The sequence below is a fragment of the Malaclemys terrapin genome, chromosome 16 (assembly GCF_027887155.1).
Source record: "Malaclemys terrapin pileata isolate rMalTer1 chromosome 16, rMalTer1.hap1, whole genome shotgun sequence".
Taxonomy (NCBI): domain Eukaryota; kingdom Metazoa; phylum Chordata; order Testudines; family Emydidae; genus Malaclemys; species Malaclemys terrapin.
The window spans coordinates 12,606,224-12,625,967 of record NC_071520.1 but is presented as its reverse complement, the minus strand read 5'-3'; the positions used below and the strand labels follow the sequence as shown (position 1 = coordinate 12,625,967).

The following is a 19,744-nucleotide window of genomic DNA, read 5'->3' as shown; positions in this document are numbered from 1 at the left end:
CTCTGAGTTGTGCTTCCACCTGTTCCCATTGCAGGTCCAACAGCACATTATCCATTAGGCTCCTGGGTGCTGCAACCCCTAAAACTTCCTCCCTTCTCCCACCTGGTGCTATTCATGCTTGGGACCACTTCCCTCCATTGCTGGGATCAGATTCAACTATCACCACCAGACCCTTTTATTTCAGACTCCAGCCAGGAGTGCCTGCTGCTAAACCTTGATGTGATTCTTTTGCCTGTCAGTCCTCACAACTGTCCCTGAGTTTGTCTGTTTTCCATGTTCAGTCTTGCACTGGGATACTGCAAGGGTGACAGTCTGCAGTTAATGCAAACTGTTATCCAATCTCTACTCGGTTGGGAGTGGTTGGCTCCCAATCCCTACATAAAAGCAGACATTAGGGGGAGCAGAAACAAACATTTCTGGAAATTACTGTTGGGATCCAGAGCAGTCCCAGTTATCACCTTATTCCCATCTGCCATGAAAGTAAGCAGCAGATAGGCAGTCTGAAAGAAGGCAAATTCCAAGTCAGAGCCATTGCTTGTCTTATCTTTCCCTATTACAATATTAACTACCCCACTGGTGTTTCTTTTCATGCCGAAGACTCATTACACTCCAGTTGGGTGAGACAAGACCCATTAGGAGTAGTCTCTTTTTTCGGAAGTTTTTGATTAGAACATCGTAAGTGGAAATGCAGAGAGTGGAGTTTTGGCAGTCTGAATACTTTGATGACTCAGCCAGCCAGGACCAAGGAAAGTTATGTGAAACCCTAAAATATTTTTATTTGAATAAAGCCTTATGTTGACAGAGAATTTTGCCCATTTCATTCTTCCCTATTTTACATTATAGTTTAGTGTTCCAAAGACTTCCCTTGTACACAGATTTTAAAAATAAACCCAACTAAATTATACTCCCCACTTCATCATGTTTCTAATGCACAGTGTTCTAGGTGTCATACCAGACACAAAACTATTTCAACTCTGCCCCTGCAGTAGTCCCCTGAGTCAGAATCTTAGGGTATCTTCTCTAGCCACATCTTCATTTTACCACGGACCACAAAACCTAGAATGCCTTAATCTGAATAGCACAGTGATCAAGTTGCTCTGCAGCCTTTTTTTACAGTCCACACAATACACAGAGAAGAATTTTACAGTGTCCTGATTAGACGAATAGCATACTGAGGCAATCATTCCCAAAACCCTATTAAGAGCCCAAACCTGTAAGGTTCTCATGGCACCCAACATCATTTTGCGGGCAATTATCCAATTGTCAGTACACAGAATTAATATTACTATAAACAAATTTCATGTGTCACGGATTTAGAACATTAACAAAAAAAGATGAAAGGTTAGTGTGGCAAAGCAGCACGCTTGGGGCCAAACTCTCACACAGAAAGATAATACATTTAATAATTACGGAATACAGGTCTGTCTCATCTTACGCAGGGGTTCCGTTCCGCGGTTAGCGTGTAAAGCAAAAACCGCGTATAGTCAAAATTACATCGAGTTCAATGGCGGGCGGAATCGCCCGCACTACAGGTACAGTATTAAATTTGTTATTTTTCTCTTTTGTTTTTGCCGACTGCGTAAAGCTGAAATTGCGCATGTTAAATGCGCGTAAGATGCGACAGACCTGTACATCTTTTGAAACTCTACAGGCAAAGAAGGGAAGACAGTAGGTGTCTGTACTGGGGCAAATTAAATATAATCTGGGTGTCCTGTTTGAATATAGAACTAACTGCTTTCCTGGGTTTATGTTTGTTATTTAAGTAAAGTTCTTGGAAGAGAATATGCATTTAAATCACTTGTGTGCATACTTACAGTAATATATGTAAAAGCAGCAAAGAGTCCTGTGGCACCTTATAGACTAACCGACGTATTGGAGCATGAGCTTTCGTGAGTGAATACCCACTTCGTCGGATGTATTGATGTATCCGACAAAGTGGGTATTCACCCACGAAAGCTCATGCTCCAATACGTCGGTTAGTCTATAAGGTGCCACAGGACTCTTTGCTGCTTTTACAGATCCAGACTAACACGGCTACCCCTCTGATCCTTGAGTAATATATGTCAATATTAATAAATACTGATACTCATGGAGCCTAAAAATTAAAATTTGTTTGCTTGTCTAGATGGGGTACTTGCTACGTGTAGTAGTAAGAACTAGATATACAATCAGAAAGAATATCCCTTTGTTTATTTTTTTTTGCTGAGCTGCATAATGCCACATTATTGAAAGCACTATCTTGTATCAAAGTTAATGGGAGTTATGAGATGGAATAGTTGGTATGGTATACATCAAATCAGGTACAAGAGCACAGCTCCTCTCTCAACTATAGCAGAAAGGAACCAGCAATAAATGCTAATCAGCATGCTCTTTAAAATGTCAAAGAATGACCAGCTGAGAAGTGAGTTTTAAAGACATAAGCCTGCTGAGAATAGATACGAAATTTGCTGTAAAAATTTTGGAGAACACTAAATTCACAAGACAGCTTGTGAAAGAAGATTCTGGGAAAGCTTTTTAACAAGCTGCTATGTTAAGCATGAAAAGGAATTCCTTTCAAACAGGAAACAGTTTGCTCACTCCATTGTAACATCCAAGAAACTTTATTGTTAATTCTACTTGTGAGTCCTAACATCTGACCTAGACAGACAGTATCTTGATGAGAAAGCACATGTTGTTTTCTTCTTTCTTCTTACATGTGGGTCATAGAAGTTAGAGGGAAAACTTGTATGCCTTTTTCTATTGCTATTTTTCTAAAATGGAAATAAAGGAATGTTAATGACTGCCATCTTCTGCCTGCATCTGAGATGCTTTGGTGACAGAGTAATACTGAAGAATCCATACATTCTTAATTATTTTCTGTACCTTAGAAGCTAATAGCGACAGGGACATATGTACACAAGGCCCAAGATACCGTGGAGCGCTGACCATGTAGTTTTTTGTGTTTAAAGTTGTTTATAATCTCTTTCTGGATTACAGAGTTTGTATCTAGTTTCCACATACAATTATGTTAATAAATATTTATGCTTTTAAAAACAACAGTCAAGGAAGCTAGAAGTTAAAGCCTTCATTGTAACATTAACTTATGCGCACTGCACACACTGTAATTGTTGACCTCCTTACAGATACCTCTGGACTTGCATACCTCATCTGCTATCCTTCGTTATCTTATTTGGCCGAATTAGACATTAAGATCACATTCAGTATCTGGACATTTAACTGGCTAACAAGTGTGCTATCAAGGCTCCATGTATTCTGAGGTCAGAGATCCACTCCAGAACTGTGCTCCAGAATCTAGGCTTTCATTAAAAAGATTCAATTTCTAGCCCTTAAAATTGAAGAAAAAACTTTAAATGTGAATAAATTGTAAGATGGAACATGGTCTTCCAAAATCTTTAGGCAGCCTGGAACAACAGGTCTGAGAGCTGTAAAATGCCCCATTCCTCCACAGGACTTAACTCTGAGACCTACTTATGAAGATTTAAGTGTAACAATTAAGTATTTTACTGATCATATGAGAAGAAACATCCCGAACCATACACTGATATCACTTCTATTGATCACTTCTGCCAGCTCTGGGGTAAACTGTGAACCACTAAAAACATTGCAAACGGAAAAAAATTTCTTCTAATTGAAACTGATGGGGGAACTATGGATAAACAAAATGCATTTATCAGAGCTGGAATTTTCATGTAAATGGTACTTGCTAAAGTGATATAGACTCTAGAGTGACAGCAAATGGCCAAGTCATCGGTTTTTACATCTCATCTTAAAGAGGACTCCCTCCAGCAGCACACTTGCAGGGATCTAGTGGTTGCCACTTTTTGTATGATGTTTCTGGAGGTAAATTCTTTCATCTCCAAAAACATAAACTGACAGTAAGAAATGGATTCAAATTTTATTGGCAAAAAAAAAAGATTTAGTGAATAAGAGCTGTTCAGTTATGGTTTTTATTCTGTTCAATGTGTCACTCCTTCCATCATTACTGCACACTACTCAACCTGCACAATGAATGAAACAGAGGTACCGTGGATAAAATAGTATGTGATCCTACCAAAAACTAACACTGTACTGACAAAGAGGCAGAGTTAAAACTGGAAGGGCAATCTTACATTGGCATTTCCTGACTTGAGTGTTTCCTTTCGATCCCTAAAAGTTCTTTTAACAGTTTCTATGAATCACTTTCTACAGTGTTTTTATTTAAGACAAATTAAAAATCCATTATGTGGAATTACTTGCTAGATAGGAGTATGATGCGCTTCCTGGCACAAAACAGTGTGTCAGCATGTACAAGTTTTTTAAACCATTTTATTCTATTGTGAACATTTATTATGATTTGGTTGAAATTAGAAAGGCACCTCTGCAAATGAGAAACTATATCCCACCAAACTGCAAGTTTCTACCACCTTCTACTCAGATAGTACAAATGTTTTTTAAAAGTCTCAAAAATAATTTCATAGTGGCAAAAAAGTTCTCCTCCACTCTTTGTACTCCGAGAATGGAACTATATTAGTAAGACATTCGCCGTAAGAGTCACAGGACTCGAACATCCTCCTGCCCTGGTACGAAACAGCCCAACCTGTTTTCTATGAATACTTTCAGGGCATATTGCAGGGGTTAGTTCTTTCATCTGGCCTTTGAAGAGAGGGAGGTGAACGGATGTGAAGAGTGATCTGTGAGGGTTTTAGTATTTGACCATGTGCTGCTGCTTGGTACAAAGGACGAGCTGATTGCATTGGATTTTGTTTTTGTAATTGGCAGGGTACTTAGAACCCTTTGTATGGGCACTTTAAATAAAAAAATAATATAAAGACTGGATCTGGCTATTTTTTTCTGGTTAAGTTTGTCTAGTTCATCAGTTTATAGATACACAAACTCAACCATTCTCCACTTCTACTGGGACAAATCATCCCAGGGGCTTCACAGATAAAATATTTCCAAAACAAAAAATGCCCAACAATTATGCCAGGATCTATGCTTCTACCAAACGTGAGCAGCTGCAGTTACTTTATTTATATATTTACACACACATCCCCTTTCAATACCTGCTCTAGTTACAGGCAATCAACTTAACAACCTGGAGGGCTCTGGCCCATATTTATTTAATAGAAGAAACTATACCTGTTTCAAAGGGGAAAAAGTATAAAAGGTGCAAGAATGAGATTGGAGAAGCAGATTTTTGTTGACCATTATGATGCTGGACTGAACAAACCTCTCCTAAAGTTAGCAGTGACAGAATAAGAAAATGCAGATTTATAGGGTCTGAATAATCACTTTTACTCTTATGCTAATGCTTTTAATTGAACACAAAAGAACTAAAAGTCCCTCTTTTACATTGTCACAATAACTAATTCAACACAAATGAAAATTAAATCAGAAGAGACTATGCCTAACATTCTAATTTTTCCATCATAATCAGAAACAGCAGCAGTTTTCAGATAAAGTATGGTCTGGTTTAATTATACTGTGCTACCATGATCTTTGACACTGCAATAAGGAATCTTATAAACTGAGATAATGCAGTTAGGATGAAAGCAATAATAATTATACAGCATGATAAGAGATCTAGACAGGTTTTTGTTTCATTATAAATCATGGTTTAAAACCTTCAGCACAATTTAGAAGCTAAATTGGATCATATTTGAAAGTTTTATTCTTTTAATCTAGAGTATATGTGTTACTGAAAATTGTTTCAACTTTAATTATGCTAGACAGTGATTAACATTTCTGAACACCTAATTAAGAGTCCCCCCCCCTCTTCAACCTGGGGGTTATAAACTTCTGGGATCTGTATCCTTGACAAAATTATCAGTCTCTGGACAAATCTGGAAATTCCTGATGTAGAATATACATTTTTTATATTATAGATGGGAGAATCAGGAAAATAAACTGATGATCCTCATGTTCCTGTGGAAGCACGCACCCTAAGTCAATGCCTCATTTGCTGTTTGGCTTCACTAGAACATCCCCTCTTTATACACATCTACCTCGATAGAACGTTGTCCTCAGGAGCCAAAAAATCTTACCACGTTATAGGTGAAACCATGTTATATTGAACTTGCTTTGATCCACCGGACTGCGCAGCCCTGCCCATCCGGAGCACTGCTTTACCGCATTATATCCAGATTCGTGTTATATCGGGTGGCGTTATATTGAGGTAGCAGTGTATGTGCTATTCATTTTACATTTTTTCAGGACATCCAGAGCTTCTCCTTCCTAAATACAATTTTTTACCTTTTTTGGATAGACGTATGGCTGTACTGATTTCTGTGCTTTATTACCCCCCCACCTTTCAAATCCCTCCCAATTTTTTTTTTTTTTTTTTTTTTTTTTGGTTAGGCTTGTTATTAAAAGTCTCCCACTAACTGACACAACTTTACAAAAAATTCTTGTAAATACTTGATAATACCCCCTTTTTAGAAGATGTGAAATCAGGCTGGGGTTTTCTTTAGGGACAAAAAACAAACAGAACCAATAGAGGGAAAGGAATTTTTGCTCAGAAGTGGGGCTAATATTACAGTCCTAATATTCAAAGTAGTATTCTTTAGGAGGTTTTTTAAAGACTATTTTTATTCTCTCCATCCATTATTTATCTTTAAGTTACTATGTAATGGTCTTTTCTCCATAAGGGGTGGTGGTGTAAAAGTTTAAGGTTTTGTTTCCCAGAGAGACCCTAATACTTATAAGGTATTGATAATGGGGCTGAGATGTCTGGATAATCTCTACTCAGAGTGAGCACAATTCAGGATACATTTATAGCATTACAAAAAGCATAGCAGCAACACCCCACATGTACACCAGAATTGAATTTCAGGGGGATCTTGAAAAACAAATTTAATACAGTACAACAATTTAAAGAGAAATGATAAATGTGGATGTCTAAACAAAATACATTCTTCTGCGATAGTTAACTTAATATATTCCAATAGTACTAGTCTGGCTCCTTCAGAAAGAGGCTTATATAGCTCAGAGACATGAGATGATATAGTCCTGCAGCAGCAGCACATGCAGAGAGTCACGTAATAGCTGTCAGGGCAAGTACATGAGGTGTCATCCCTCCCTCCTTCTGTTAGTAGTTACAAGGGTCTATGTAGATTGACTATAAGCAGCTAGTCAATGTGAACAAGAGGATGGCCTTGTCTGTGTGCACAGCCAGAGAAGGAAAGGTCTTGAGTACTTTATAACTTTGTCCTGATAAATTAAGGAAGCTGTCAGATGCATCTTTCATTTAGAGATAACAAGCTTCAGATATTTTTCCATTTAGACTTACAGGCTTTAAAGAAAAAGATCTGACATCCTGCCTTTTAAAAAAAGGGAGGAGGAAGGACCATTTCCATAAAGAAACTTACACTCAGAAATAGCACAATTTGGTATCACAGACGTGCCACAGGAAGTGGGAGAGGGGCACCTTGGGTTTATAGCACAAGACTCTCTATTGTACTGAAAGACGACTTTTCCTATGGATGGTCAACCATCCTGTTACGTGGCTTTCAGCTTCCTCCTGTGTTGTGAATTTCAAGTCACTGAAAGAGTGAAGTGTTTAAACTGAGGCCTGTGCTGGGAATTCAAAACACTTTCAATACAATTAACTAAACAAATACATCATGGCTAGACTCTTAACATCCTGGTTCAATTTGCTGAAGCCTCTATTGTTCTGAAAAATTATGTAATCATAGGAGAAATGTGGGGAACTATCTTGTTAGTTCTTTCAGGTTCTGACAACATTAGGACTAATTGAAAAGAAAGCTGAAAATGCAGTAGAAAACCAAATACAGTGTGTATGTGAAACAATGCAATCTCCAAAAAATAAGCAACATCTGTCACTGTGAACAGTGATATTAAATGAAAGATTCACCTAGGCCCATCCTACACTAGAAAATTAGGTTGGTTTAGCTATGTCAGTCAGGGGTGTGAAAAGTCCACCCCTAAGCGGCATTATTAAGCTGATCCAAGTCCCCATGTAAACAGTGCTAGATTGACAGAAGAATTCTTCTGTTGAAATAACTACTGCCTCTCAGGGAGGTGGATCACCTACCGCAATGGAGAACCTCTCCCATCGGCATAGGTAATGTCTACAATGAAGAGCTATAGCAGAGTGCATTTTAAGCGTAGACAAGCCCATAGAACCTCACTATTTACTTACTAATAATTTACTTTTAAACTCAAAAGTGTTACATTAGCTGTATTTGTCAGATGAAAATCTAGAGTGACCTCTGAATAGCTGGATTATTATTACTCCTTTATCTGAGTTTCAAATGTGTAATATGTATGATAGCTGTTTAAAAGTGCCTTAATGGAAGGTCAGATGCCTCTCTAAAAAACAAAACAAAACATTTGCACTGTGCTGAAAAGTGACTAATTAACTATTCATGCTAGTTAGGTTAGGACTTGTAGCATGTGTTCCTGTAAGAAAGTACAGCACATGCCAGTTTCATTGCGATCTATGCAGTGAACTGTGGAGCAGTCTGGTTTGTGCCTTTGGCAGATTTTCATGTGTTGTAGTTAAGAGTGTGCAGTATTAAACAACTTTGCAGTTACCTGATATCCTTCGGTTTTCTTCTGACACCACTTCAGCAAGGCATTTCTTTTGGAACCTCCATATTCTCTTGCAAGAGCAGATAAAGGGTCTTTTCTTTCTTCCCTGAGAGTAGAGGAAAAACAGTGAAGTTTTGATATCATGCCACTTTTTGCAATAACTGTTAGGAAAGTGAGTACTCATCCCAGTGAGAAGAATGAGGCTCAAAATGCTGTCTGAAGGAGGAATATACCCAGTTAAGCCTGCAAAATTTTCTCTGTTAAGTGGGATCAAATCAATTGTTCCACTGGCAATCACTGTGCATATTGATCAGACAAAAACACTGATTGTGACTGTATTAAGACCTTTTGGCGTTTTCACCACTGGTGTTAGTCAGTTACCACTTACTTTAGGATTAATTTATTTTAAATTAAAGCCTCCTTTCTAGACCTGTATATACAAACAAGATTTTTTTCTAAGAGTTCATAATATTAAGCTAACCTGCTAGACTACTCTACAACCCACCTGAACTATAAGCTAATTTAAACAACTTTAATTTGTGTTTTAAAACAAACTGATGGTATCTCTTTTGCATCTCATGGCTGATTAGGAATGTAACCTTGAAACAGCAAGAAATTTGAATATGAATAGCACTCAGTTATTGCTAACAGACTGTTTGTCCCAAGATCTGGACCTTTCAGTAGGAAGGACATGCTCACTGGTCTACTTTATATGCAAACAATCTTTATTATTTACCTTACTTATAATGGAATGGTGTCCAATTCCCAATAAGCGCTATTATACATATAGGCCCATAAGTATCCATAAGTAATGCATAATTTTTGGTATATTTATTAATAAGACAAATAAGGATACTGAAAGCCTTGAAAAATTGAGTTTGCCCATTCACCCAGAGAGAGGGAGGGAGGGTTTTTTGGGGGGAAAGGAAATATTAATTTTTTCCTTACGATAAAGATCAGGAGAGAAAAGTGTTCCTGGGCTGGTATGTTTTCATAACAATTTTGAATTATAAATATCAGTTTTATTAGACTAAAAATCACTTTGCTCAAAATAAAAACTGCTACATTCATAGTATTATTACTGAAATTAACATTTCTGTAGTTGCAGTAAGTCTTTCTGTAATAAAGGGTTTCTTATGCAACTAAAAGGGCTAGGTAGAAAAATCACAGAGCAGGTCCTCAAGAAATCCATCTTGAAGCACTTGGAGGAGAGGAAGGTGATCAGGAACAGTCAACATGGATTCACCAAGGGCAAGTCATGCCTGACGAACCTCTTTGCCTTCTATGATGAGATAACTGGCTCTGTGAATATGGGAAAAACGGTGGATGTGATATATCTTGACTTTAGCAAAGCTTTTGATACTGTCTTCCACAGTATTCTTGTCAGCAAGTTAAAAAAGTATGGATTGAATGAATGGACTATAAAGTGGATAGAAAGCTGGCTAGCTCGTCAGGCTCAATGGCTTGATGTCTAGTTGGCAGCAGGTATCAAGCAGAGTGCCCCAGGGGTCTGTCCTGAGTTTGCGGATGACACTAAGCTGGGGGGAGAGGTAGATATGCAAGAGGGTAGGGATAGGGTCCCAAGTGACCTAGACAAATTGGAGGATTGAGCCAAAAGAAATCTGATGAGGTTTAACAAGGACAAGTGCAGAGTCTGCACTTAGGACAGAAGAATCCCATGTATGGCTACAGGCTGACGACAGACTGGCTAAGCAGCAGTTCTGAAGAAAAGAACCTGAGGATTTCAGTGGACGAGAAGCTGGATATGAGTCAGCAGTGTGCCCTTGTTGCCAAGAAGGCTAGCGGCATATCGTGCTGTATTAGTAGGAGCATTGCCAGCAGATTGAGGGAAGTGATTATTCCCCTCTATTCAGTACTGGTGAGGCCACATCTGGAGTATTATGTCCAGTTTTGGGGCCCCCACTACAGAAAGGATGTAGACAAATTGGAGAGAGTTCAGTGGAGGGCAACAAAAAATGACTAGGGGAGTGGGGCACATGATTTATGAGGAGAGGATGAGGGAACTGGGCTTATTTAGTCTGCAGAAGAGAAAAGTGGGGGGGGGATTTGATAGCAGCCTTCAACAACCTGAAGGGGGTTCCAAAGAGGATGGAGCTAAGCTGTTCTCAGTGGTGTCAGATGACAGAACAAGGAGCAATGGTCTCAAGTTGCAGTGGGGGAGGTCTAGGTTAGATATTAGGAAAAACTATTTCACTTGGAAGGTGGTGAAGCACTGTAATGGGTTACCTAGGGAGATGGTAGAATCTCCATCCTTAGAGGTTTTTAAGACCTGGCTTGACAAAGCCCTGGCTGGGATGATTTAGTTGGGGCTGGTCCTGCTTTGAGCAGGGGGTTGGACTAGATGACCTCCTGAGGTCTCTTCCAACCCTAATTTTCTATGATTCTCTGAGGTGTTATGCATTCTAAGTAGCTTAATGAGCAGAGGTAGGGATATTTCAAAAGATTTTGCAGTTAATCCTAATGTTCCCTATTTGGAAGAAAAATAATGCTATGGCTATCTAGTATTCTGCATGGTAAAGGAGGATTATTTTTAAATAATTCTATGCATATTTAAATAAGATTCTCAGGTCCCCACATCAGTACTACAAAAAATTACCCCTTCAGACACCCACCTTCCAAACACAGCTAGTTCATACGAATTACTTAATCCTTGCCTCTGAGTTCTTTAGGACCAGCCATTTCAACCCCAGCAAGAAATAGTGTTCCAGTGGAACTTCAGGCCTATATCTGCAGGTTTACACTAGAATTTTACATCAGTACAGCTACATCTCTCAGTTGTGTGAAGAATCCACATCCCTGAGAGAAGTAGCTATACTGACCTACATCCCTGGGGTAAACAGCATGAGGTAGATGGACAAATTCTTTCATTGACATAGCATCTACACTGAAGTGCTACAGTAGACAAGCCCCTGAAATGTAACAATTTCGCAAGCATTGCTGGAAAAAAAAAAATCTTGACATCTGAATTTCACAGAATTTCTTTGCACATGTGCACTGATACCTCAGTACAAATGACTATTCTACATGAATGACTATCTAATTTAATTCCAGATGCCACGTACTTTGTGTAATAGTTCAATGAACTCTGGCTTCAGATGAAACAAGATTATGTTCCAATGTCAAATTAAATATTTAAGAAAATCAGAGTTTCTTAGAATAGTCAGTGTAATATCAAGTCCTAATGCAAAGTTGTTCAGAACCAGGCAACTCAAATGCCAGACATTGGTATTAGAGAGACAAGATGAGTGAGACATATCTTTTATTGGACCAACTTCTGTTAGTGAGAGAGAGACAATCTTTCAAGCTTACACAGAGCTCTTCTTCAGGTTTGGGAAAGGTACTCAGTGTCACAGCTAAATACAAGGTGGAACAGATTGTTTAGCACAAATAGTTAACACATTTCAAGGGACCACTCAAGGTGAACTGGCCCCTTGAAAAGTGAATGGTGCCTTGAAACGTGTTAGCTACTTATGCTAAACAAGAAAAGAAATAAGTATATTTAGACATAAATGCCAATCTCACAAAGAGTTATACTAAAGAAATCAACTTTCTTATATACACTATTTATTTTAGAACTAAAAGACAAACAGAATCAGACTCAAATACTGGGTCATACTTAACTGAATAGGCAAACTAAAGAAAAGTGGTCTAGCTGAATTACTGTAAAATGGTTGTACAACTGGCTGAAAGACCATATTCAAAGTGCAGTTATCAGTGGTTCAGTGTCAAACTGGGAGGACGTATCTAGTGGAGTCTCGCAGGAGTCAGTCCTGGGTTTGGTACTATTCAATATTTTCATTAGTGACTTGGATAAGAGTGGAGAGTATGCTTATAAAACTTGCATATGACACCAAGCTGGGAGGGGTTGCAAGCACTTTAGAAGACAGGATTAGAATTCAAAACAACCTTGACCAATTGGAGAACTGGTCTGAAATCAACAAGATGAAATTCAATGAAGACAAGTGCAAAGTACTTTGCTAAGGAAGGAAAAATCAAGTGCCCAATTACAAAATGGGGAATAACTGGTTAGGTGGTAGTACTGGGGGTTACAGTGGATCACAAATTGAACATGAGGCAACAATGTGATGAAGTTGCGAAAAAGGCCAATATCATTCTGGGTTATATTAACAGAAGTGTTGTGTACAAGAGACAGAAGAACAGGAGTACTTGTGGCACCTTTGAGACTAAAATTTATTTGAGCATAAGCTTTTGTGGGCTACAGCCCACTTCTTCAGATGCAATTTGTTAGTCTCTAAGGTGCCACAAGTACTCCTATTCTTTTTGCGGATACAGACTAACACGGCTGCTACTCTGAAACCTGTCAAAAGAGACAGAAGGTAATTGTCTCACTCTATTCTGCACTGATGAGGCCTCAGACAGAGTACTGTGTCCAATTCTAGGCGCCATACTTTAGGAAAGATGTGGACATATTGATGGAGTCCAGAGGAGAGCAACAAAAATATAAAAGGTTTAGAAAACCTGACCTATGAGGTAAGGTTAAACCACTGAGCATGTTTAGTCTTGAGAAAAGCAGACTGAGGGGGGACCTGCTAACAGTCTTCAAATATGTTGACGGCTGTTATAAAGAGGACTGTGATCAATTGTTCTCCATATCCACTGGAGGTGGGATAAGAAGTAATGGGCTTAATCTGCAGATTCAGGTTAGATATTAGGAAAACCCTTCTAACTAGCAGGGTAGTTAAACTCTAGAATAGGTTTCCAAGGGAGACTATGGAATACCCATCATTGGAGGTTTTTAAGAGCAGGTAAAACAAACACCTGTCAGAGACGGTCTAGGTTTACTTGGTCCTGTCTCAGTGCAAGCAGGGGGCTAGGCTTTACTTCTCGAGATCTCTTCCAGCCCTACATTTCTATGACTCTATGCTGCTAGACTGGGGCGTTAAGGAATTATCTTTTCTCTTATATCTCCAGATCAGCACATGCTTTAGCAACCCACATTCTTGCTTACGTTAATTAATTTGGAGTTTGTGTTTTCACACTAGAATGAAGATTATGCAATGACACTATAATTTAAGAAAAGAATGGAGATAACTCCTTATAAGATTTGTGACAACATATAAGAAACCTGAGTCAAAATTCTCTTTTCATGTTAAACGTGCTGGGTAGCCATGAAGGAACTGAACAGCTTGTTCCTAAATTCCAGTAAGGCACATGGTTTATATCAAGTTCTTACTGTTATGAAAACAGTGTGGAAGGAAACACATGAAAATGAATTGTAGGAAGACAAAAAGAAATGGACTGTGATTGTTATAGATTTTAAAGTGAATATCTTAGGCCAACTGTATTCCAAATCAAAGAACTGATTTATGGTTTCAAGTTGGAGCCCAGGGATGTGCCCACAGTTATTGTGTATATTTGCAAAGGTTTATTTTCTTAAAATCCTTATTTTACATCCTATAATAAAATTTTGCAAGCTACACACAATATATTAAAAACCTAACAGTAGTTCTCTTCTGAAGAGGATTCCCATGGGGCAACTATTTTTCATTATACAGTAACTCCTCACTTAAAGTCGTCCCGCTTAAGGTTGTTATGTTGCTGATCAATTAGGGAACATACTCATTTAAAGTTGTGCAATGTGCCACTCTTACGTTGTTTGGCTGCCTGCTTTCTCCACAGCTGGCAGCCTCCCTACGCCCCCCGCCGCCAGCGCCTCCCGCCCGCTGGCAGACCCCACAGATCAGCGCCTTCCCCCTGCTCCCCCTGCCTCCTGCCCACAGCAATCAGCTGGCTTGCAGCGTTCTGGAGGCAGGAGGGAAAAGCAAGGACTCAGCACGCAGGCTCCCCCTCCCTCCTAAACGCTGCAAGCCAGCTGATTGCCCCAGGCAGGAGGGAGGGGGGAGGAGCGAGGACTCGGCGCGCCTCCCCCCTCCCTCCGTAACCCGGCAATCAGCTGGCTTGTGGCGTTTAGAAGGGGGGGAGGAGCCAGGACACAGTGTGTGAAGTAAAGGGGGGGGAGGTTGGAGAGGGGAGAAGAGGCGGGTCAAGGGTGGGGGCTTGAGGGAAGGAGTGGAGTGGGCGGGATGAGGGTTGAACCCCCGCCCCTGGTGCTGGCAGAGTAGGGGAAGCTGCCCTGGAACCTAACCCCGCCCCCATTTACATTAATTCGTATGGGGAAATTGGATTTGCTTAACATAGTTTCATTCAAAGTTGTATTTTTCAGGAACATAACTACAACATTAAATGAGGAGTTACTGTACTGCCCCCTCCACTGCTCTAATAGCAGCAGGTTTTCTTCCTACAGGGCCCTACCACTCTACTTCATACTCACACAGAACAGTTGTGCTATTGTGATGGCCATTCTCCATCTATACCTTATTCATAATTGCATGCTTTCATTGCAACCTTTGGTCTGCAAACAGTGCAGGTGTAAATCTTCAGACTTTAACGTTTCTACACGAATCTTAGTGACATTTTTACCCTTACTCAAAATCGAAATGTGGGATTGCCAATAAACTGTGTTTCTTTAGTGTTATTTGTAAATTACCTGTCAATTAAATGGACAAACTCTACACAGGCATAGAACTTCACACAATGAATGACTAAGTCTGGTCTGATGAAGTACGCCTCAACTAATCTCAGTGAAATCATTGCTCTGGATAACGTCCAGAGCTGCAAACAATTTCTCAGGGTTATAATGTATTTATTTATTTGTCGATGAGAAGTTTTACTGTCAGATGTTCCTGGGAAAGTCATTTAACCTCTGTGGACAAGTTTCCCAACCTGTGAAATGTACTTAGCTCACATGTGTGTTCTAAGACTTGAACAGGGCCGGCTCCAGGCACCAGCTGAGCAAGCTGGTGCTTGGGGCGGCAGATTGTTGGAGGTGGCATTCCGCTCAATCCTAGGGTGGCACGGACACTTTTTTTTGTTTTTTGTTCTTGTTCTGCTCCGGCTGCCCTGTATGGGGCGGCGGCGCGGAGAACCAGGGCAGTCCTCTTCCTTCCCTCCCCGCTGACCAGAGCGGAGCCCTCGCGGCAGGCGGTGGCGCAGCGGGAGAGGCAGCGTGGCAGCGCCCCCGCTGTAGCCCTGGCCGCCCCCTTCTCTCTCTCTCCCGCCTGCTCCCTCCCCCGCCCAGCCGGTCCCCCTGCACTCGCGCCGCAGGGTTTTTTTTTTTCTTTTTTCTTTTTGCTTTGCCATTCTGGCCGCCCCGGTTTTTTTTGCTTGGGGCGGCCAAAAAGCCAGAGACGGCCCTGGACTTGATATTTATAAAATGTTTTGAGTCCTTGTATAGAAGACACTATAAAAGTGAAGAATATTTTCCCCATGATATCCCACCATATAAAAGAAGAGTGCTGTTCTTTCTAGCATATTAAAATATCAGCATCAATAGGATGAATTATACCTTTGCCACACGCTCTACATGGAGCCAAAATTGCCAAATCTTAAATTAACACAAAACTGAGGCTGGTTCAGAATGTTACAGGTCACTTGTTAAATGTAGTTTCTCACTACAAACACATGACTTCAAAGCTCAGTGATCTGTCCTGGCTGTCTGTTGGTTTCCTGGTGGAGTTTTTAAGGTGTGGATATTGACCCATTAAGCCATAAGTGGCCTGGGACCTGTCTTCCCAAGACACCGTGCCTTATGGTGCTACAAACAGTCTATGCGAAATTCCAGAGGTTACTGAAGAGCATTATTGCAAAGATAACAGTCAAACGTTGGTGTTTAATGCTAGGACTAAATTCTGTGCTTGCATAATATGGTGTTTCACAGCTCTGAAATTAATACTGGTTTAAAAACACACTGTGTAATAATGGGTTGTACCTTATTCGATTTCGTGTTGTAGGGGTGACAGACGCTGTAGGAGAGGAGGAGAGAGAGAGTTGTGGTGAGGTGGTTCCCATTGCCATGAGAGAGGCTGGAGATGCTCCATCAGGTGCACTAATGTCCCGTTTGATTTCTTCACTACTTCGTCTAGACACTGAATGGGGGAAAATTCAAACGCTCTAGAACCAAATATATAACCTCACATAAAGGAAGAAAAACACAAGCCTATATCATGTAATTCTTGATATTTCACCCTTAATGAAGAGTTTTAGGAAAGGGGTAAATTGATAAAATTACCAAAGTTTTGTATGATTAAATTTTACCTGAAGCAAGGGCAATTTGCTGAGTGGATGACTTTATGCCATCTCTCTAACAGTCTTGGAATGTCTTGAGTAGGGGAGATATTACATAAAACCAAACTATTATATTTTCTTGCGGTCCATGCAAAAGTAGTTATGATGTTAGAATTTTGGGTTTTTTCATAATTTGTTCAAATATTAAAAGTTCAGTAAAATAGAACAGGCACCTGAGTGAAAGTTGTCAGATGATGTGAAGAAGGAATCCTATTAGCTTGACAGCTGACCTTATCAGTGGTCAGAGGGAGATTCTTATTAACAATGAAAAGTACACATGTAACACCCTAGAACAGTATGGACTGCCATTAAGTTTGCCTAATGAAGATTTTAATTACAAAGTGACCAAGACAATCCGTGACTTTACACAGAAAAAAGCTATAGTGATTTACCACAGGGCAAACAGTTTGTGTTTCACCACAACCTGAATGTATGTCAAAACTCAGAATGGCTGTGTAGCAGCATGTTCTTCCTCTATATAGAGTACTTTCGAGTTAAATAAATGAGGTAAGCTGAGTTTTGCTTCCTAAACCTGCAAACAAGCTACTGATTGCATCTGTGCAAGACAGAAAAATACAAAATGCTCCAAATACTTCCAGAGAGATTTAATTTCAACTGGTATCCGGGACTGTTAATTTATAAATACCTTACACAGTAAATTAGGAAGACATTAAAATAAAAATGACAAAATAGCACTCTTTTGGATGGTTAAAAGACATCTAAAAATCCTGATTTAAATATATTTTCTTACCTATGTCAGAAGATTGAAAGATTTAAAAATACTATGTACTTTTCACCATTTATACTATTTACTTGATTTTCAACATCTCTCTCTCAACGTGGATGGTAAAAAGAACATATTCAGACCCACTTTTTGTTTGTATTCTGAACTACTTCCAGATTCTCAGTGCTGCAACGTATGTGCTGCACATATTGCATGGGAAGGTTTGTTTGAAAATATCCACTGGATTTAGAAATAGGTTCATGGTTTTATATTTTGCTTAGGTTTGTTTTTATTAAATCTAGGATTTGGTTTTTTTTTGCTGTTTTATTTTTACTTCAAATTAGCATGGATTCGACTTTCTATATAAACTAAATGACACTGATACTGGTGGCTCATGTAAATATTTTCAGTTTTGGAAGCATATTTTAAAAATGATTAATTACAAACACATTCACTTCCCCTATATGATTAGCACAAATTTTGGAGAGTGACATATAAAGGAGTATGTTTAAATGCTTTATAGTAACCATTTCATGTATTAATGTATGATAATATGCTACCACAAAACCTAGCAGTCTCATTTTTAAAACAAATAAGCTGGATGGAATTTTTTGCAATGGGAGAAGACCTGTATATAACTGAAAAAGAATAATTAAAGGCATATTAAACTGCTATCTATTAAATTAGCTAGATAAGGCAGAAGTCTGAGTGTACTGCCATTGTTTTATCACTTAAAAAACCTGTATCCAAAAGATAAAAGATAAAAACTCGTAACACACATTTCTGTGTACCTTACAAGTAAAAATTCTGTGCAACATTGAGAAGAAAGGTTATAGAGCAATACCCATTTCCTGGATGGCTGAAGATGAGTCATGCATGAATCTTGGTTCTAGTGTATACATACAACTATTAAAATATGCCACAGGAGGAAATTGTTCCACAGAGTTAAGCTGCTCAGTTCTGTTTAATCTAATAGGTGAGAATGTTTTATCAAGGGCTTTTATGTTATTTTCAAGTATAAAGGCAAGATTACATTTTGACATTTAAAAGTAAACAATTCCAAACAAGTGGTGCTTGCATACATCAATTGATAAGTGGTTGTAGAATCTATCAGTCAGAAGACAGAAATTCTCTTTAAAAATAGTAGATTGGGCATGTAACTACAGCACTGAAAACAGAGGGTTCCTGCTTTTATCAGGCAACTAGATACATGTTATTACCTGAAATAGATTTGGCATTTTCCATGGCAGGTACTCTTGGCAATGAGGCTGGTCTGCTGGTAGAGGAAGTTCTCAACAAATGTTCTGCTCAGGAGAAAAAAAACAGATGCGACACTAATGCAGATTTCAGTTGTAGGGATGTGATTAGTGCAGAGACTGTGATCGTCATTTATGAATGATAGAATCGGTTCATCTAGCTTACCGTGACAGATAATTGATTATATGTCTGCCTAGAAGGAGGCCGAAGGTTTGTCCGTTACCATAGAGTTCACCATGGAGCCATCCTACCCATCCCCCCACAACACCCCTCAGTAGACTGCTGCTATGATTTGTTATAATGAAGCTTGTAAACACAAGGCTGGGCAAGAAACTCTGTCTTAGTACATGCCAAAACTACTCCATAAGTCAGGAAGTTGGAGGTGCTACTAAAGTAGATTGTTGTCATCCTCTATGGATAGGGCCCTACCAAATTCACAGGCATGAAAAACACGTCACGGACCATGAAATCTGGTCTTTTGTGTGCTTTTACCCTGCACTATACAGATTTCATGGGGGAGACCAGCATTTCTCAAAATGGGTGTCCTGACCCAAAAAGGGATTGTGTGGGGGGAAGGGAGGGTTTGCAAGGTTATTTTGGGGGGTGGGGGGTGTCACGGTATTGCCACCCTTACTTCTGAGCTGCCTTCAGAGCTGGGCAGCCAGATGGTTGTCGCTGTTGGCCAGGTGCCCAGCTCTGAAAGCAGCACCCACCAACAGCAATGCAGAAGTAAGGGTAGCAGTATCACAACCCCCCTACAGTAACCTTGTGACCGCCCCCCATTCCTTTTTGGGTCAGGACCCCTACAATTACAACACTGAAATTTCAGATTTAAATATCTGAAATAATGAAATTTGCAATTTTTAAAATATTACCACAAAATTGACTAAAATGGACTGTGAATTTGGTAGGGCCCTATCTATGGAGTTCAAATCCATTGTTGTTGTAACAGTCTTTTATCATTCCATGCATAATAGCAAGAAACTGCTTTAAATGCTAAAATGATGAAAGACTGACTTCCAGTGTGCAGAAGTAATGAAAAATTAATTTTTAATAAGATAAATC

The 19,744-nt window shown here is 39.4% G+C and overlaps 1 protein-coding gene across 4 annotated transcripts in view; it reads right to left on the bottom strand.

Annotated features, from left to right (window-relative positions):
• Nucleotides 1-19,744, bottom strand: part of SPECC1L (sperm antigen with calponin homology and coiled-coil domains 1 like) — a 102,397-nt gene that overhangs the window by 23,203 nt on the left and 59,450 nt on the right. For all 4 annotated transcript variants that reach the window (XM_054006057.1, XM_054006058.1, XM_054006059.1 and 1 more), the window contains 3 exons: nt 18,643-18,726; nt 16,343-16,499; nt 8,536-8,638 (listed from right to left, as the gene is read on the bottom strand). In XM_054006057.1, the coding sequence (XP_053862032.1) occupies nt 8,536-8,638; nt 16,343-16,499; nt 18,643-18,726 (344 nt within the window). The remainder of the gene's footprint in view (nt 1-8,535; nt 8,639-16,342; nt 16,500-18,642; nt 18,727-19,744) is intronic.